The 15204-nt window shown below is 40.0% G+C and overlaps 1 protein-coding gene across 1 annotated transcript in view; it reads right to left on the bottom strand.

Annotated features, from left to right (window-relative positions):
• MRPL48 (mitochondrial ribosomal protein L48) overlaps positions 1–15204 on the bottom strand; it is a 54560-nt gene that overhangs the window by 10463 nt on the left and 28893 nt on the right. Inside the window, exon 5 of the mRNA XM_028115991.2 lies at positions 3604–3773. Coding sequence (XP_027971792.1) covers positions 3604–3773 — 170 coding nt within the window. The remainder of the gene's footprint in view (positions 1–3603; positions 3774–15204) is intronic.

Below are 15204 nucleotides of genomic sequence, written 5' to 3'. Positions count from 1 at the left end.
ACAGTTCCCACTAGTCAGTGGGGAGGGGAGCTGACACATGAATAGATTATTACAGCCCAGAGCACTAAGTGACATGATAGAAGTGTGTGTCAAGTGCTGAAAGAGCAAACAACTCTCAGGGGCATCACAAAAAGATAAAGCACATCTTTCATCCTGAAACAATTGAAGTACTACCAGCTGTGAGAGCTAAAGTCACAGCTTATTATCCAATCTTCTAGACAGTATGTTTAGCACAGTTACACTAAGTTATAAAGGTTTAAAAGTTCAAATTTCACTTAAGGACTTAAAATAAGACCCCCTATAATTAAAAATCCTGGAGTCAGGCAGAAATGGGTTAAATCTAGGCCACTTATTGGTTCTGTGACTTTGGGGCTTTCTGAGCCTTGGTTTCCTCATTTGTAAAATTGGAACATACTACTATCCAATCAGTAAGAAAGTCTAACTCTTGCCATATCCACATACTGTGCCATGTATTACCTTGCCACAATGACAAACCACCCAAATGATTATTTATTAAATATTTTTCTTTAAATCAATTCACTTAAAACGTTAATTAAAAAAACTTTTTGTCGAGCAATTGGAATTCATGTTGCTGATGAGAAAGAAAATGGTATATATAGCCACTTTGGAAAACAGTGTGGCAGTTCTTATAAATTTAAAAATCCACTGCACTTACCATTCGACCCAGCAATTACATAGAGAAATGAAAACTTATGTTCTCACAAAAACCTGTACATGTTTATAGTGGCTTTATTTATAACTGCCAAAAACTGGAAATAACACATGTCCTTCAACCATTGAAAAGATAAACAAACATACATCCATTCAATGAAATGCTAATCAGCAACGAAAAGGAACAAACTACTTGATACATGCAACAAAAGAAATGAGTCTCAAATATATTATCCAAGTGAAAGAAGCCAGACTCAAAAGGAAAAATACTATATAATTCCACTTACATCGCGTTCTGGAAAAGGCAAAACCAAAGGGACAGAAAACAGATCTGTTTGCGAGGCACTGGGGGTAGGGGAGGGATTAACTACAAAGGCAGGAGGGAACTTCTTGGGATAATGTAAATGTTCTATATCTTGAGTATGATGGTATTTACTGTGTGCGTCTGTGAAAACTCACAGAAAATTGTTCACTAAAGGGGTGAATTTTACTAAAGGTAAATTGTATCTCAATAAGCCTGACTTTATATCACTATAAATGGAAGACCAGTATCAGCTGCCATCAAGAGAAATTTTTTTTTAAAAGTACAGTGGGGGTGCCTGGATGGCTGCTGGTAGAACACATGACTCTTGATCTCAGGGTCGTGAGTTCAAGCCCCATGTTGGCCCTAGAGCTTACTTAAAAAAAAAAAACAAAAAAAAAAAACACAGTACAATGAAAAGAAAACAAAATAATGTTCTAAAATTCTAGCTAGAGCCAAAGACTCTGAGTCTCAGGTCCCTTCTCTGTTATGAAGATTAGGAAGTGCTAGAGTGGCGTTAAGGACATATCACAACCACACAAAGAATTTCTCCTTGACATAATTAGGTTGAATGAGAGTTAAAAAGGGAAGAAATTTCTCACCATGTGATTTAATGTTATCTAAAGCAAACTACAGGGCATCCCACACTTTCTGAAACACTGAGATAAGATATGTAAAGTGCCTGGCCTGGAGTAGTTAGTCAGAAGTGTTAGTTCTCCTCCCCTACAGTTTTCCAGCAAATCCAAAGAGCAAATGAAAAGCAGAGCAGGCAAAGAAACCCTAAATAAACGGGGAGATATGCCTTGTTAATGGATCAGGGGAATCAAAATCGATGTCAATTCTCTTCAAATTGACCTACAGATTGAACATAATCCTAATAAAATTCCATCAGGTTCCTTTATGTAGAAATCAACAAACTAATTCTAAAATTTTTATAGAAAGCCAAAGGATCTAGAATAGCCAAAATAATTTTGCTAAAAAAAACGAACAAAGTTGTAGTTTTAGTAATCAAGCTATAGTAATCAAGACACTGTGGTACTGGTATAAGCATTGATACATGAATCACCACAATAGAACAGAGTCCAGAAATAGACCCACATATAGGGCGCCTGGGTGGCTCAGTTGGTTAAGCGACTGCCTTCAGCTCAGGTCTTGATCCTGGAGTCCTGGGATGGAGTCCCACATCAGGCTCCCTGCTCAGCAGGGAGTCTGCTTCTCCCTCTGACCCTCTTCCCTCTCGTGCTCTCTATTTCTCATTCTCTCTCTCAAATAAATAAATAAAATCTTAAAAAAAAAGAAATAGACCCACATATACATGGTTAATTGACTTTCAAAAAGTGCTAAGATAATTTGATAAAGAGAAAATCTTTTTAACAAATGGTGTTTAACAACTGGATATTTATATGAAGAAAAAAAAGAACTTTGACCCATATCTCACACCATATACAAAAAAAAAAACCCCAAAAAACAAAAATGGATCATGGACCTAAATGTAAAACTTAAAACTATAGAACTTCTAGAAGAAAACACAGGAGAATATCTTTGTGATCTTGAGTTAGACAAAGTTTTCTTAGATAGAACACCAAAAGTATGAAAGATAAAAGAAAAAATTGATAAACTGAACTTCACCAAACTTAAAAAAGTCTGCCCTCCAAAGGACTCAGCTAAGAAGATGACAAGGTAAGTCAAAGACAGGGAGAAAATATTTGCAAAACACATACTGAAAAAAAGCTGGTATCCAAAAGTAGAAAAAGAATTTTCATAATTCAATAATAAGAAAACAAACAACCCAATTTTAAAAATGGACAAAAGATTTGGACATGTCATCAAAGCAGATATACAGAAGGCAAATAAGCATATGAAAAGATGTTCAAAATCATTATTTACTAGGGAAATGAAAATTAAAAACTATGAGATACCACTATATACCTATTAGAATAGCTTTAGGAAAAAAACTGACAATATCAAATGCTGACCAGGAAAAGGAGTTACTGTAACTCTCATACATTGTTGGTGGGAAAACAAAATGGTGCAGCCACTTTGGAAAACAGATGTCAGTTTTTTATAAAGTTAAACATACAGTCACCATACAACCCCCAAATCCCAGGCTTAGGTAGCTATCCAGGAGAAAAGATATATGCCCCACAAAACATAATTGAGAATGCTTAATGACAGCTTTATTCATAATCACCAATAAACTGGAAGCAATGCAGATGTATATCAACTGGTGAATGGATAAGCCAATTAAGGTCCATCACTTAATGGAATACTACTCAGCAATAAAATATTTCCAAAAACATGGAAGAATCTTAAACACATTATGCTAAGTGAAAGAGGTCAGACACAAAAAGCTACACACTGCATGATTCCATTTACATGATGTTCTGGAGACTTAAAACAACAGGACAGAAAATCAGTTGTTGGTTGCCAGGGATATGACTACACCAGGGACTGGGAAAATTTTGGAGCTAATGGAACTGTTCTATATTCTGATTGTGGTAAACTATATGCCTAAAAAGGGTGAATTTTACTAAATGTAAATTATGTCTCAAAACCTCATTTAACAACAATGACAAAGCAGAGCATGCTATTCACACCAAGAACATCCCATGCAAAGGCATCCTTCATACCTTTCCTCAACTTTAATGGATAGATGGTTGCAGAGGTTGTGAACATATTGGGCATAACTCTCTGCCACGGCCATGTCATATGCAGTCAAGTGAATGTTTAAAATCCCATATTCATAATCTGTCCCCAAATTAATGGGTCTCACTTCCACTTTTCCCCTCTTCTTCTTGGGCTGAACAGAAAACAAAAGGAGAAAGAAAATAAGTCAAAGTATTATTACAAAAAAATTCTAATCATCCCATCTAGATATCAAAGAAATCAGTCTTTCAAATCAATTTGTTTAGCATTTTTCTCTTAGGTTACCTTACCTTCAAACTGAAGTTCCCCTGGGAAGGAATGGGTAGCTTCCCTTGCCATTCTGGGCTGTGACAGCCAACGAAAGGAGAGGGACTATTGCTGGCATTACTTTAACACAAATACAAGTGACTATCTTCTGCCATTAATTTGTTATGAGACTCAGCCCCCTCCCTAGTCCTCACCTTCCCAATCTTCAAATTGGTGGGGTTATGCTAGATAACAGATTCTTTTTTTTTTTTAAGATTTTATTTATTTACTTGACAGAGAGAGACAGCGAGAGAGGGAACACAAGTAGGGGGATGGGGAGAGGGAGAAGCAGGCTTCCCGCCGAGCAGGGAGCCCAATGTGGGGCTCGATCCCAGGACCCTGGGATTATGACCTGAACCAAAGGCAGACACTTAACAACTGAGCCACCCAGGTGCCCCTCAAAACTAGAATCTTAAAATCTACTATTTTTTTATTCTTTATTTTTTAAAGATTTTTTTTAAAAATATTTTATTTCTTTATTTGAGAAAGAGAGAGCAGAGGGGTGTGGGGAGCAGCAGAGGTAGAGGGAGAAGCAGGCTCCCTGCTGAGCAGGGCTTGATCCCAGAACTCTGGGATCATGACCTGAGCCAAAGACAGACGCTAAACCAATCAAGCCACCCAGGCATCCCTATTTTTTAAAGATTTATTTATTTGAGAGACAGAGTGTGTGTGTGTGTGTGTGTGTGTGTGTGTGTGTGTGTGTGTGTGCGCGCGCGCGCAAGTGGGGGGAGAGGCAGAAAGAGAGAATCTTCAAACAGACTCCCCAGTGAACGTGGAGCCTGACACGGGACTCAATCCCACAACCCATGAGATCATGACCTCAGCCAAAACCAAGAGTCAGATGCTTAACTGACTGAGCCACCCAGGTGTTCCTCTACTATTCTTTTTTAAAGATCTTATTTTTAAGTAATTTCTACACCCAACACAGGTCTCGAACCTACAACCCGGAGATCAAGAGTCCCATGCTCTACCGACTGAGCCAGCCAGGTGCCCCAAAAATCTACTATGTTCTTAAAATTTTTTAGTAAAAGTTTTATTGCAATATAATATTCATACTGAAAAAAATGCATAAATAAGTACACAGCTTAATGAATTTTCACAAAGTGAAAATACTTATATAATCAGTATCCTGAATAATAGACCACTACCAGCACCCCAAAACTCCTGCCCCCCAAACTGATAACTACTATTCTTCTAAAACCATTTGCCTGTTTTTAAAATTCATGAAAATAGAATGATACACTATGTTCTCTTTTATGTTTGGTTTCTTTCATTCATGTATTAGCTGAAACAACAGTTCTTTCCTTCTCATTGCTCTAGTAGTCTATTGTATGAATATGCAACAATTTATTTATTTTTTTTACAGTTGATGGAAATCTGGGTTGTTTCTACTGTGGGGCCATAATGAATCATACTGCTACCCATGTTCTTGTACACATCTTTCAGTGAACACGTGTATGCATTTCTATTGGGATATACCTAGAACCTAACTACTGACTTAGAAAGTATGTATATGTTCGTCTTTAATAAGTACTCTAAAACAGTTTTACAAAGATGTTTCCAATTTAGTATCCCACAAGAATTAATGAGAGTTCTACATGCTCTACATTCTTGCCAACACAAAACTTAGTGTAGTCAGGTTTTCTGGTCTGTTTTAGCCATTCTGGTTGGTATGAAGTGATAATGAATTCAGGTTTTAATTTGCAGTTCCTTTGAGTCTATTGAGCCTGAGCACCTTTCCATTTGGATACTCTCTTTTGTAACTTGCCTATTCAAGTATTTTGCCCATTTTTTAGATTGGGTTGTCTGCCTTTCTCTTATTGATTTGTAGAGATTCCTTCTATATTCTAGATACGATCCTTTGTTAAATATACATCCTGCAAATATCTTCTCCCTCCCTGTAGCTTCCCTCTTCATTTTTTCATGGTGCATCCTGATGAGCAGAAGTTCTTATTTTTAATGTAGTTCAATTTACTCATTCTTTTATGATTATAGTGATTTTTGTGTCCTGTTTAAGAAATCTCTATCTTAAAATCATGAAGATATTCTCATATGTTATCTTCTAGTAGTATGATTATTTTAACGTTTACATTTAGATCTACAATCCATTTTTAAGTGATGTTTGTGTATGATGTGAAATAGTCAAGAATCATTTTTATTCACATGATCATCCAGTCCAGTTGACTTAGCACCATTAGCACCATTGCATGGTAGTGTCACCTTTGTCACATAAGTGCCCACAGATATGTGGATCAGTTTCTGTACTCTTTATTCTGTTCCTTTGGGCTGTTTGTCTATCCTTGAGCCAATACATGTCCTACGTATTAGAGATTTTAATAAGTCTTGCTATTTGGTAGAAATCGTTCTTTTAAGAAAAAGGGCAAAAAACCTATTTCTATTTTTTTTAAGATTTATTTATTTACTTGACAGAGAGAGAGAGAGAGAGAGCACAAGCAGGGGGAGTGGCAGGCAGAGGGAGAGGGAGAAGCAGGCTCCCAGCCGATCAGGGAGTCCAGTGTGGGGCTTGATCCCAGGACCCTGGGATCATGACCTGAGCTGAAGGCAGACGCTTGACTGACTGAGCCACCCAGGCACCCCAAACCTCTCTATTTACATGTCTTAAGTCACTCCTATCTAACAGTCAACATCCTAATGGTTGCCACAGAAGAATGCTCCTGGCAGAGCACCTGAAATGGTTCTCTCCCATCACTGCTCTCCAGGTCAGTCTAAGATAGCAGAGGCCCAATCTAGGGGAGCAGGGGGAGGACCAAGAAATGGTCCTTTCATAAGACTGGTAATACCAATGACAGACCCGATCTCACAGGGATGTTCTGAGAACTGAAAAAAACACTATGTAAAGTGGTTTATACAAACTGTGTCACATAATTAAATACTCTGTATATTAACTTCTATTGCTATTTTCATTTTTTTAAAGAAACATGCTCTTTTTTTAAAGATTATATTTATTTATTTGACAGAGAGGGAACACAAGCAGGGGGAGCAGCAGGCAGAGGGAGAGAGAGAAGCAGGCTCCCCACCAAGCAGGGAGCCCAATGCGGGGCCCAACCCCAGGACCCCGGGATCAGCACCTGAGCCAAAGGCAGACACCCAACCAACTGAGCCATCCAGGCACCCCCATTGCTATTTTCATTTTTATGTTCCTATCTAGCATAGGGACTGGCAAAGAGAAAACATGCAATGAATCACAATTTTAGAATTTTAGAACTGGACAGCATTTAGTGATTAAATGCTGAAGTCCCACTTTTTCATCTTTGCAGGGGAAGAATATAAAGCCCAGAAAGATTAAACATGTCCCCCAGAGTGACACAGCCAGTCAAGACAGATTCTAGGAACTAAAACCCAGACCTTCTAACCCCCAATGCAGGGGATATTTCCACTGTAGCCTCTGCATTGCTAAAGTTTTTATAGCCTTTATAGTTTCTGGATTTCTTATCTTTATGATGAAGATCTTACCCACTCTTTTATTATGTAGTCTCTTATAGTTTCTCATTGCTAAAGTTCTTAACAGTGGTGGCCACCCCAGGGTCCTAGACTTTGCTATGAGTGAGAAGCCAACCTCTAGAGACCAACTGTCAAAGAACAGGGGCTTGGCTTTCTCTTTTTCAGAGCATAACACGCTCGTGGCCAAATGCAGTGATCCCGATTTCTCATCAAGACATTCAGCACTGCAGTCAAAGCTGTGAAGAATGCTAACGTTGGAATGCAATGGGGAGCTGCTAAAATTTTCCAGCAGAGAGGGGAGGAGCTTCTCGAAAGCCTTTAGGAGGCTTTTATAACCAGGGAAAATGCCAAGGCTCTTCAAAGGTGTCGCTTTAGGGGAACAAAACAAAACAAAACAAGCTGATTCCAGTGTCCCTCTTGGCATCTCACCTGCTTTTCTATGTCGGCCTAGCTATGCCTGGACCTCCCCACAGTATCAGGAGCCCATTGTGACATTATGTTTCGGTTCTGAGCCAGGGCCAGCATAGCCAGCAAGAGCTTGACTGCATATAGTATCAGTCACCAGTTCCTATCATTTTACCTGTACAAGCTTTTTCTCATCTCCGTCCCTTCCTTTCTATCCCCACTGTCTGAGTTCAGGCCCTTACAACCACCACGGGGAGCCATTCAAGGTATCTGGGCAAAGCATGTACATGACTAGGGCTGTGTCTGGGGAAGGCCACCTTGACTGCACATGGAGGAGAGTCAGGCAGGAAAGGAAGGGAAGCTAGGAGAAAGGTGGCGGGGACGATGGACTACTGTCCACCATCAAACTTTGGCACTCCTGTGACTGACCCGGATTCAGTGTGTGATGGCCCAGGGTGGCCATTCTTAGATCCCTGTAGGACCGCACTATGATCCCCCAAATAGGCCATGGGATAAATTACTAAACCACCTCTGCAAAGAAATGTCCATATTATTATCCCTACTTTACAGAGAGAAAACTGAGGTCCTCTGAAAGCACATTACTTGCCCAGGGTTACTGGGAAACTTTGCTGGGAAAGAGCAGAAAAAGGAGTCAGATTAGACTCACAGGCTGCTATAACTGCAAGGGCTCCTAGAGATAATACAGTCTCTCCTTCTTTCCCTCTCTAATTTTACCCAAGGGGAAAGTTGAGACCCAAAAGGAGGAAGTGACTTGTTTACGGTCACAATAGTAAGGAAATGGCAAAGGTAACCACTTTATGTCTAGCTATGGCTGGAAGCTGGGTCTGTGGCCCCAAGCCCAGGCTCTCTCTTCTAGATTCTGCACAAGTGATAATGTCTGCCTATCACTATAGATGGCATTCTCCAGGGTGGGAAAATTGGGAAGGAACAGTATCATCCTATCTTCAAGTGAAAAGGCAGATATGCCTGCAGCATATTTAGCTTCCAGAAATTCTGGTGATGAAAATTTAAAAATTGACACCCGAGGACCTGAATGATTTGGTGATGGTACTCTGAACAGTCCATAATGAGCTATAAGGTGCACAGAAATCAAGTGACTATGTTTATAACTCAATGTGGCACACTCAAGAGACATCACTAGACAGAAGGCCTGGCCCTAACTGGGATGACCAAGAGGCACAGCCCATTACTGCACAAAGCACTATACTTAGATGGAAGCCAAAGAAAAACTGGACTTAAAGCCTGTCTGCTTAGTCACTAAATGACATTGAATGACCTCTCTATGTGTCATTTTCTTCCCCTATAACACCTAAAGTTCTTGTTAAGCTTGAAACAGTAATTTATATGAAATGGAAATAGCAAAGACATCAGATGGATTCTGACCAACCTTGGTTCAAATGTTGGCTCTGGAAATTACTAGCCATTTAGGCAAGTCATTTAATCTCTCTGAGTCTTAGAGTCCTCAAACAGGGTCTTTAATAACTAGGATATCTGAGGATTAAATAAAATATACCATTTATAATACTATAAAATGAAATAATGCTTTTATTTTTTTTACTTTCTTTTTTATTAAGTTTTTTTATTTCAATTCCAATATAGTTAACATACAGTGTAATATTAGTTTCAGGTGTACAGTAGAGTGATTCAACAATTCTAAACATTACTCAGTGCTCATTGTGCTAAGTGTACTACGATACTCTAAAATGGAATAATGCCAGGGTCACCTGGGTGGCTCAGTCATTCAGCATCTGCCTTCGGCTCAGGTCATGATCCCAGGGTCCTGGGATCGAGCCCCACAGGGAGCCTGCTTCTCCCTCTCCCACTCCCCCTGCTTGTGTTCCCTCTCTCACTGTGTCTTTCTGTCAAATAAGTAAAATCTTAAAAAAAAAAAGAATAATGCCTTTAAAGCCTGGCACATAGTAGTTATGGCATCTGGTATATAGCAGTCACTCAATAAATGGTAACTTAAAAAAAAAAAGGTTGAGTAATGTACACAAATAGGACGTTAGTATCACCATAAATTGGAGGTAATCATGCCCCTGGTATCCTATTGTCATGCTTTACAGAATGAAACACTTATGCAAAGTGCTGATTCAACCACTCAGGAAAGACACCAAAGAAACAGTCCCAGGCCTCAAGGAATTTACAGTTCAGAGAGAAAGGAGACACACAAGAAAAAACAAATCGCAATTTAATCATAAAGAGCAGCCCACCTCCCATGGCATGTTCAATGCAAACTACCTTGCTGCACCACGCTGATTAACTCCCCAGGGGGAACCCAAGCGCAGCCACCTCAGGTGGGTGCAGCTGAAAGGGCAGTAAGCCAAGACACTTTAAGGACATATAGTCGTTACTTAATAAATAGTATCTTTTAAAAAGGATTGATCTAGATCTCCCTACTTCTCAGTTCCATGGTCTCTCATCCCCTAGTACCCACTTTAAAACCCAGGATTAGAAGACTGCTAAAAGTTTCCCAATTGCATCTCCAGGGTCAGTGTCTCCCTACCTTCACCCAGAAGGTCCCCCCTCCTTGCAGAGCCTTTGACTCTTCACCCCACATGCTTAACGTGAGCAACTCCTATTTATTTTTAAGACTCAGCTCATGCTCATCCAGGAATCCTTCCCTGATTTCTCAGGCTGAGTTAGGTACCACTCTTCTGTGTTCCCATAGCAAATCCTCCCCCAGATACACCATTCTCAATCACATGTATGCATTTATTCAACAAATACTGACTGCTAGTGATGAGAAAAACCAGGGTCAGGATTAGGGATATGATAGGAAAGAAGACAGCCATTGTCTCCGCTCACTAATGTTTACAGTCTATCAGGAAAGGCATATACAGAACAAGTAACTATAAGGAGATGGCATGTTTTGAGGGAGGAAAATAGAATACTATGGAATTGTGAAAAAACAGACTAATGCTATCATCATCATCACCACCTATGGGCTCTATGTTTCAGACACTGTGCTAACTTCTTAAAATTCTCTTATTTAATTTACTTCTCACAACAACACTGGGAAATATAATTCCTATATAAAGCCAAGGAAACTGTGGCTTGGAAAAATTAAGGAGGTACCCAAGGACACACAACTAGTAATCATCAGAGCTGAATCTTTAATCCAGGTGTGCCTAATTCCAAAACATTTCTCTTAACCTCGTCTTTCCTTTTAAGGAAAGTGTGCAGAGCCTGTCAGTTTCCTCAATATCTATTCTCCCCTTCTCCTTTAATAACATAACTGCTGAAATGCAACTATGGATGGCAAACTTTATTCATGAAAGAATCATTAAAGAAATCAAAGTAAAAGGGGTCTGGGTGGCTCAGATGGTTAAGCGTCTGCCTTCAGCTCAGGTCATGATCCCAGTATCCTGGGATCGAGTCCCGCATCGGGCTCCCTGCTCCTTGGGAGCCTGTTTCTCCCTCTGCCCCTCTCTCTCTCTCTCTCTGTCTCTCATGAATAAATAAATAAAATCTTTAAAAAAATAAAATAAAAAGAAATCAAAGTAAAAAAATAACAGAACTGCTGCATTTTAGCTGGGTATATAACCATTCATAATACAAAATTACATTTCCCAAGCAGTCTTGCAGCTAGGTATGGTTATGTGACTAAGTTGTGGCCAGTGGGATAAGAGCTTATGCACACTACTTCCCCTTTCTCCATCCTGGTTGATGGAATGTGGACATGGTGGCTGAAGAGGGAGCAGTCTTCTCAAAACTATAAAACAGAAACAGTATGATAAGTGTGGCAAAGCCAAAAGCTGGAATATCTTCTTATACTTTTATGTGAAAGAGAAATAAGCTTCTATCTTGTTTATGCCCCTTGATTAAGTGGGCCTCCCTATGATGGCAGCCAAACTACTATCTCAATTCCTGTAAGAAGGTACCACGTCTCATTCATTTCTCTATTTCTCCACATTAAATGTTGAGTTGAACTGAACTGAACTCCGGTTCTGGTTCCATCATTCAGTAGACACACGTCATAGAGAAATCATTTATGCCCCTCAGTTTCCTTTCCTACCCTACCTCACAGGATAGTTGGTGAATCAAATGGCATTGTTTTCAAATTTGTTGTTTGCAAAGGGCCTAACAAAAATCATTTTTCTCTTTGTGAAACACCATAAAATACTCATAAATATACTTTCATCATATACAACAAGACTTTACTAGCAGAAAACATGGTTATATTATACAAATGGAGTTCTCTACATCTCAAAAAATATGAAAACATATCTGAATCTCTCTCTTAATATTTGTTTTCATCAAGTAAACCTGATGGGAGAAAAACCTGAAATTTAGAAATGTCTATCCATTAACTGAATATCTTTCTAAAATGTGGAAGATTGCACTTAATAAACTTGAGGAGAGGTTCAGCTCTAGGATCACCAGTGTTCCAAGGGCATATGGCTTGAGAGGCACTGAGATAATGGATGTAAAAGCACTCTGAAAATGGAAAGGGATCACTACTATTATTCATATCAAACACAACTCCCTCTAAAACTCTGACATGGTTGTAACTCAGCAGAATGGGCAAGGCAGAATGAGACTGGTGGGCGGGCGACTAGGGCGCTCTAACGGCACAGGCTGAGTGAGGTCATCACAGGAATCACTCTCTGTGTCTGGAAAAGTTCTGGGGAACTCTTTTATGTTCTTTACAGCCCCAGTGTTTCCCAGTATACCCCAAGCAGCTGGATACTCCAAAGGTCAGTTCACTTTACATACTCAGTGTATGAATACAGGCGGCCTTTAGTAAATGTTTGTTGAAGTGACCTCCATAACACCTTCACTGACCCTTTCAGGGAGAATTGCTTCCTTAACTCCGTTCTCTTGATATTTAGTTCATTCCCCTAGTAAAGCACTTACCACGTGTAGTTAGTTACATTTTTGAGCACTATCTTTCCTAGCCCACTGTATGCTTTTGGTAGGAAAAGACTGTGTCCCATTCACCTAATTTGTGCTCACACAGTGCCTGGCATATAGTAGATGCTCAATCATGGTTTTTCTTTTCAATGAGTTACAGGAGGTAGACTTGAGGAAAAACATAATAATCCATGTCTAGCTATAATCCATGTCTAGCCCTACAGTTACTGCACCAGCAAAAACCGATCTTTCTTTTCCCAGGAAGCTAGGACTGTCACCATAAAGTGATTCTGATCTGCTGATTTTTCTGGGAACGATGCCACATTCTCCTCACAGACTTGTGGCTGTGGGAGCTAATCTATCTATGAGTGTTACAACAAACTAAATAGGTGTCATAAATGACAGACACCTCCTCTATGTCAACAGTGCAAACAGTTTCCAAGGAAAAGACATCTCTGACTCCTAGGGGGCCATTCTATAAAGAGGAAGTAAATTGCTTACATTACAAAAGATAAACATTATTCTCTTGCCCCAGGGCCTAGAAAATAGAACACAGAACAATTATAAACTGACAGCAATTTATGTTGCCTCCATTCCATCCTCCCACATCTTCCTCTTAGCAATTCTCTGTTTCTTGGATTGTTATTACCCTAAGATTGAAGGCAGGACAACAGCTGAGGGCAAATAAGTGGTCTTAGGAGAAATAACCTAACAGTCTACAAATATGAAGGACTACACATTTATTTCTATGAAATAAAAATCACTCCAAACAATCTGAAGCCTTTTAAATTCAACAGAGTGATTCAGGGCCCTTGAGGAAATAATGAGGTCTATACATTGAGACACGGTGTTAGGTCTGGAGATGAGCTCCGAAATGTGATCCCTCACTGCCACAGTCAGACTGGGTCATACAGCATGCAAGATTACGCCACCAGAAATGGGACAAGGTCTGGGCACTTGGTGCATGAGAACTAACTCTTGTCTCAGGGATGTGGGGCTCAAGAGAGGAGAGGACCCAGCCTAGGATCCAGAGAGGAAAAAACGGAATCTGGCTGCTTATTGTTTTTTCTAAGATCTATGCTTAGGGAGAGAAATGGGGCCACAGGATGCCTTCTAGCCTTTCTAGCCCAGTTCCCCAGTAGGGCAGAAGAGACAGGGACCTGGGATAGAGCCTCTGCAAGCTGGCAGATAGATGAGAACGTTCATGTACTGTCCCATGCAGGAAGCAAGGAACCTGCAGCAGCTTTCACTACTATCTGGCCAGCCACCCAGGAACAATGAATGACATCAGAGAAAAGCCTACAACCTTAACCAAAGAGAGCATCACTCCCTTCAAGCAACCAAGGTCATCCGGAGCCAGCTGTTTGCAAATATTGGGTTGTGTTTGCCAGCTCTGATTTACAGAACCTTGGGGCAGCTCCAATAACCACACATCAGTTCAGCTCAATCAATATTTACTGTCCTCTACTTGATGCCAGGCCCTCTGCTGCAAACTGAGGATACAAAGACATGGCCTCTACTCTTAGAGAGCTCACCATCTAGAAGGGGAGATGGTCATCAAATAGACCATTAAAACAGAGCAGTAAGTCATATTACAGAGGAAGCACAAGGAACTCTAGCAGCTCATGGTAGGACAAGAAATCCAGTGCTGGGAATCCAGGAAGGTTTCTCAGAAGGGAAGCTTCGTTTATCCCCCCTCACCCTGCTTCCTCACTAGAATTTATTTATTTATTTTTTAAGATTTTATTTACTTATTTGAGAGAGAGAGAATAGAGAGCATGAGAGGGAATTATTATGCTATGTCAGTCACCATACAGGACATCGTTAGTTTTTGATGTAGTGTTCCATGATTCATTGTTTATATATAACACCCAGTACTCCATAATACCCATCACCAGGCTAACCCCATCCCTCACTAGAATTCAAAGGTTGAGGATGTATTAGCCAAGTGAAAAGAGAAGAAAAGAGAAACTTGGAGAAGATATTCCAAGAAGACACAACAGCCCTGAAACAGTATGTGTTTCATAAAGAGACTTGTGAGGCCTTGAAACACTATGATAATTTGGATAAAAAGCAAGAGGCTCAATGCAGTTAGAGCATAGTATACCTGAGATGGGAGAAGAAACTAGGGAGAAAGATAGGGACAGATGGCATTAATATGACATTAGGCTTCCTCTTATACCAAACTACAGAGCAGGTCAGAGCATGGCATACACAGAAAATTATCTTTTAAGATGGAGGATCCCTGGACGCCTGCGTGGCTCAGTCGGTTGAGCATCTGCCTTCGGCTCAGGTCATGATCCCAGCATCCCGGGATCGAGTCCTATAACTGGCTCCTTGCTCAGCGGGGAGCCTGCTTCCTCCCTCCTTGTGTGTGCTCTCTCTCTCTCTTACAAATAAAATAAAATCTTTAAAAATAAATAAAAGATGGAGGATCCCAATAAATTAACAAAAAAACAAAGAACACACACCCAAACCAAATGAATTTTATTTCCTAGTAATTTATACGGGACTTTTAGAAGAGGGATATCCCA

This window comes from Eumetopias jubatus, unplaced genomic scaffold (genome assembly GCF_037043125.1).
Source record: "Eumetopias jubatus isolate StellerSeaLion01/CBP00866 unplaced genomic scaffold, mEumJub1_p1.0 scaffold_13, whole genome shotgun sequence".
NCBI lineage: Eukaryota > Metazoa > Chordata > Mammalia > Carnivora > Otariidae > Eumetopias > Eumetopias jubatus.
Note: the sequence above shows the minus strand (reverse complement) of the source record. Positions and strands in the feature narration are given on the sequence as shown.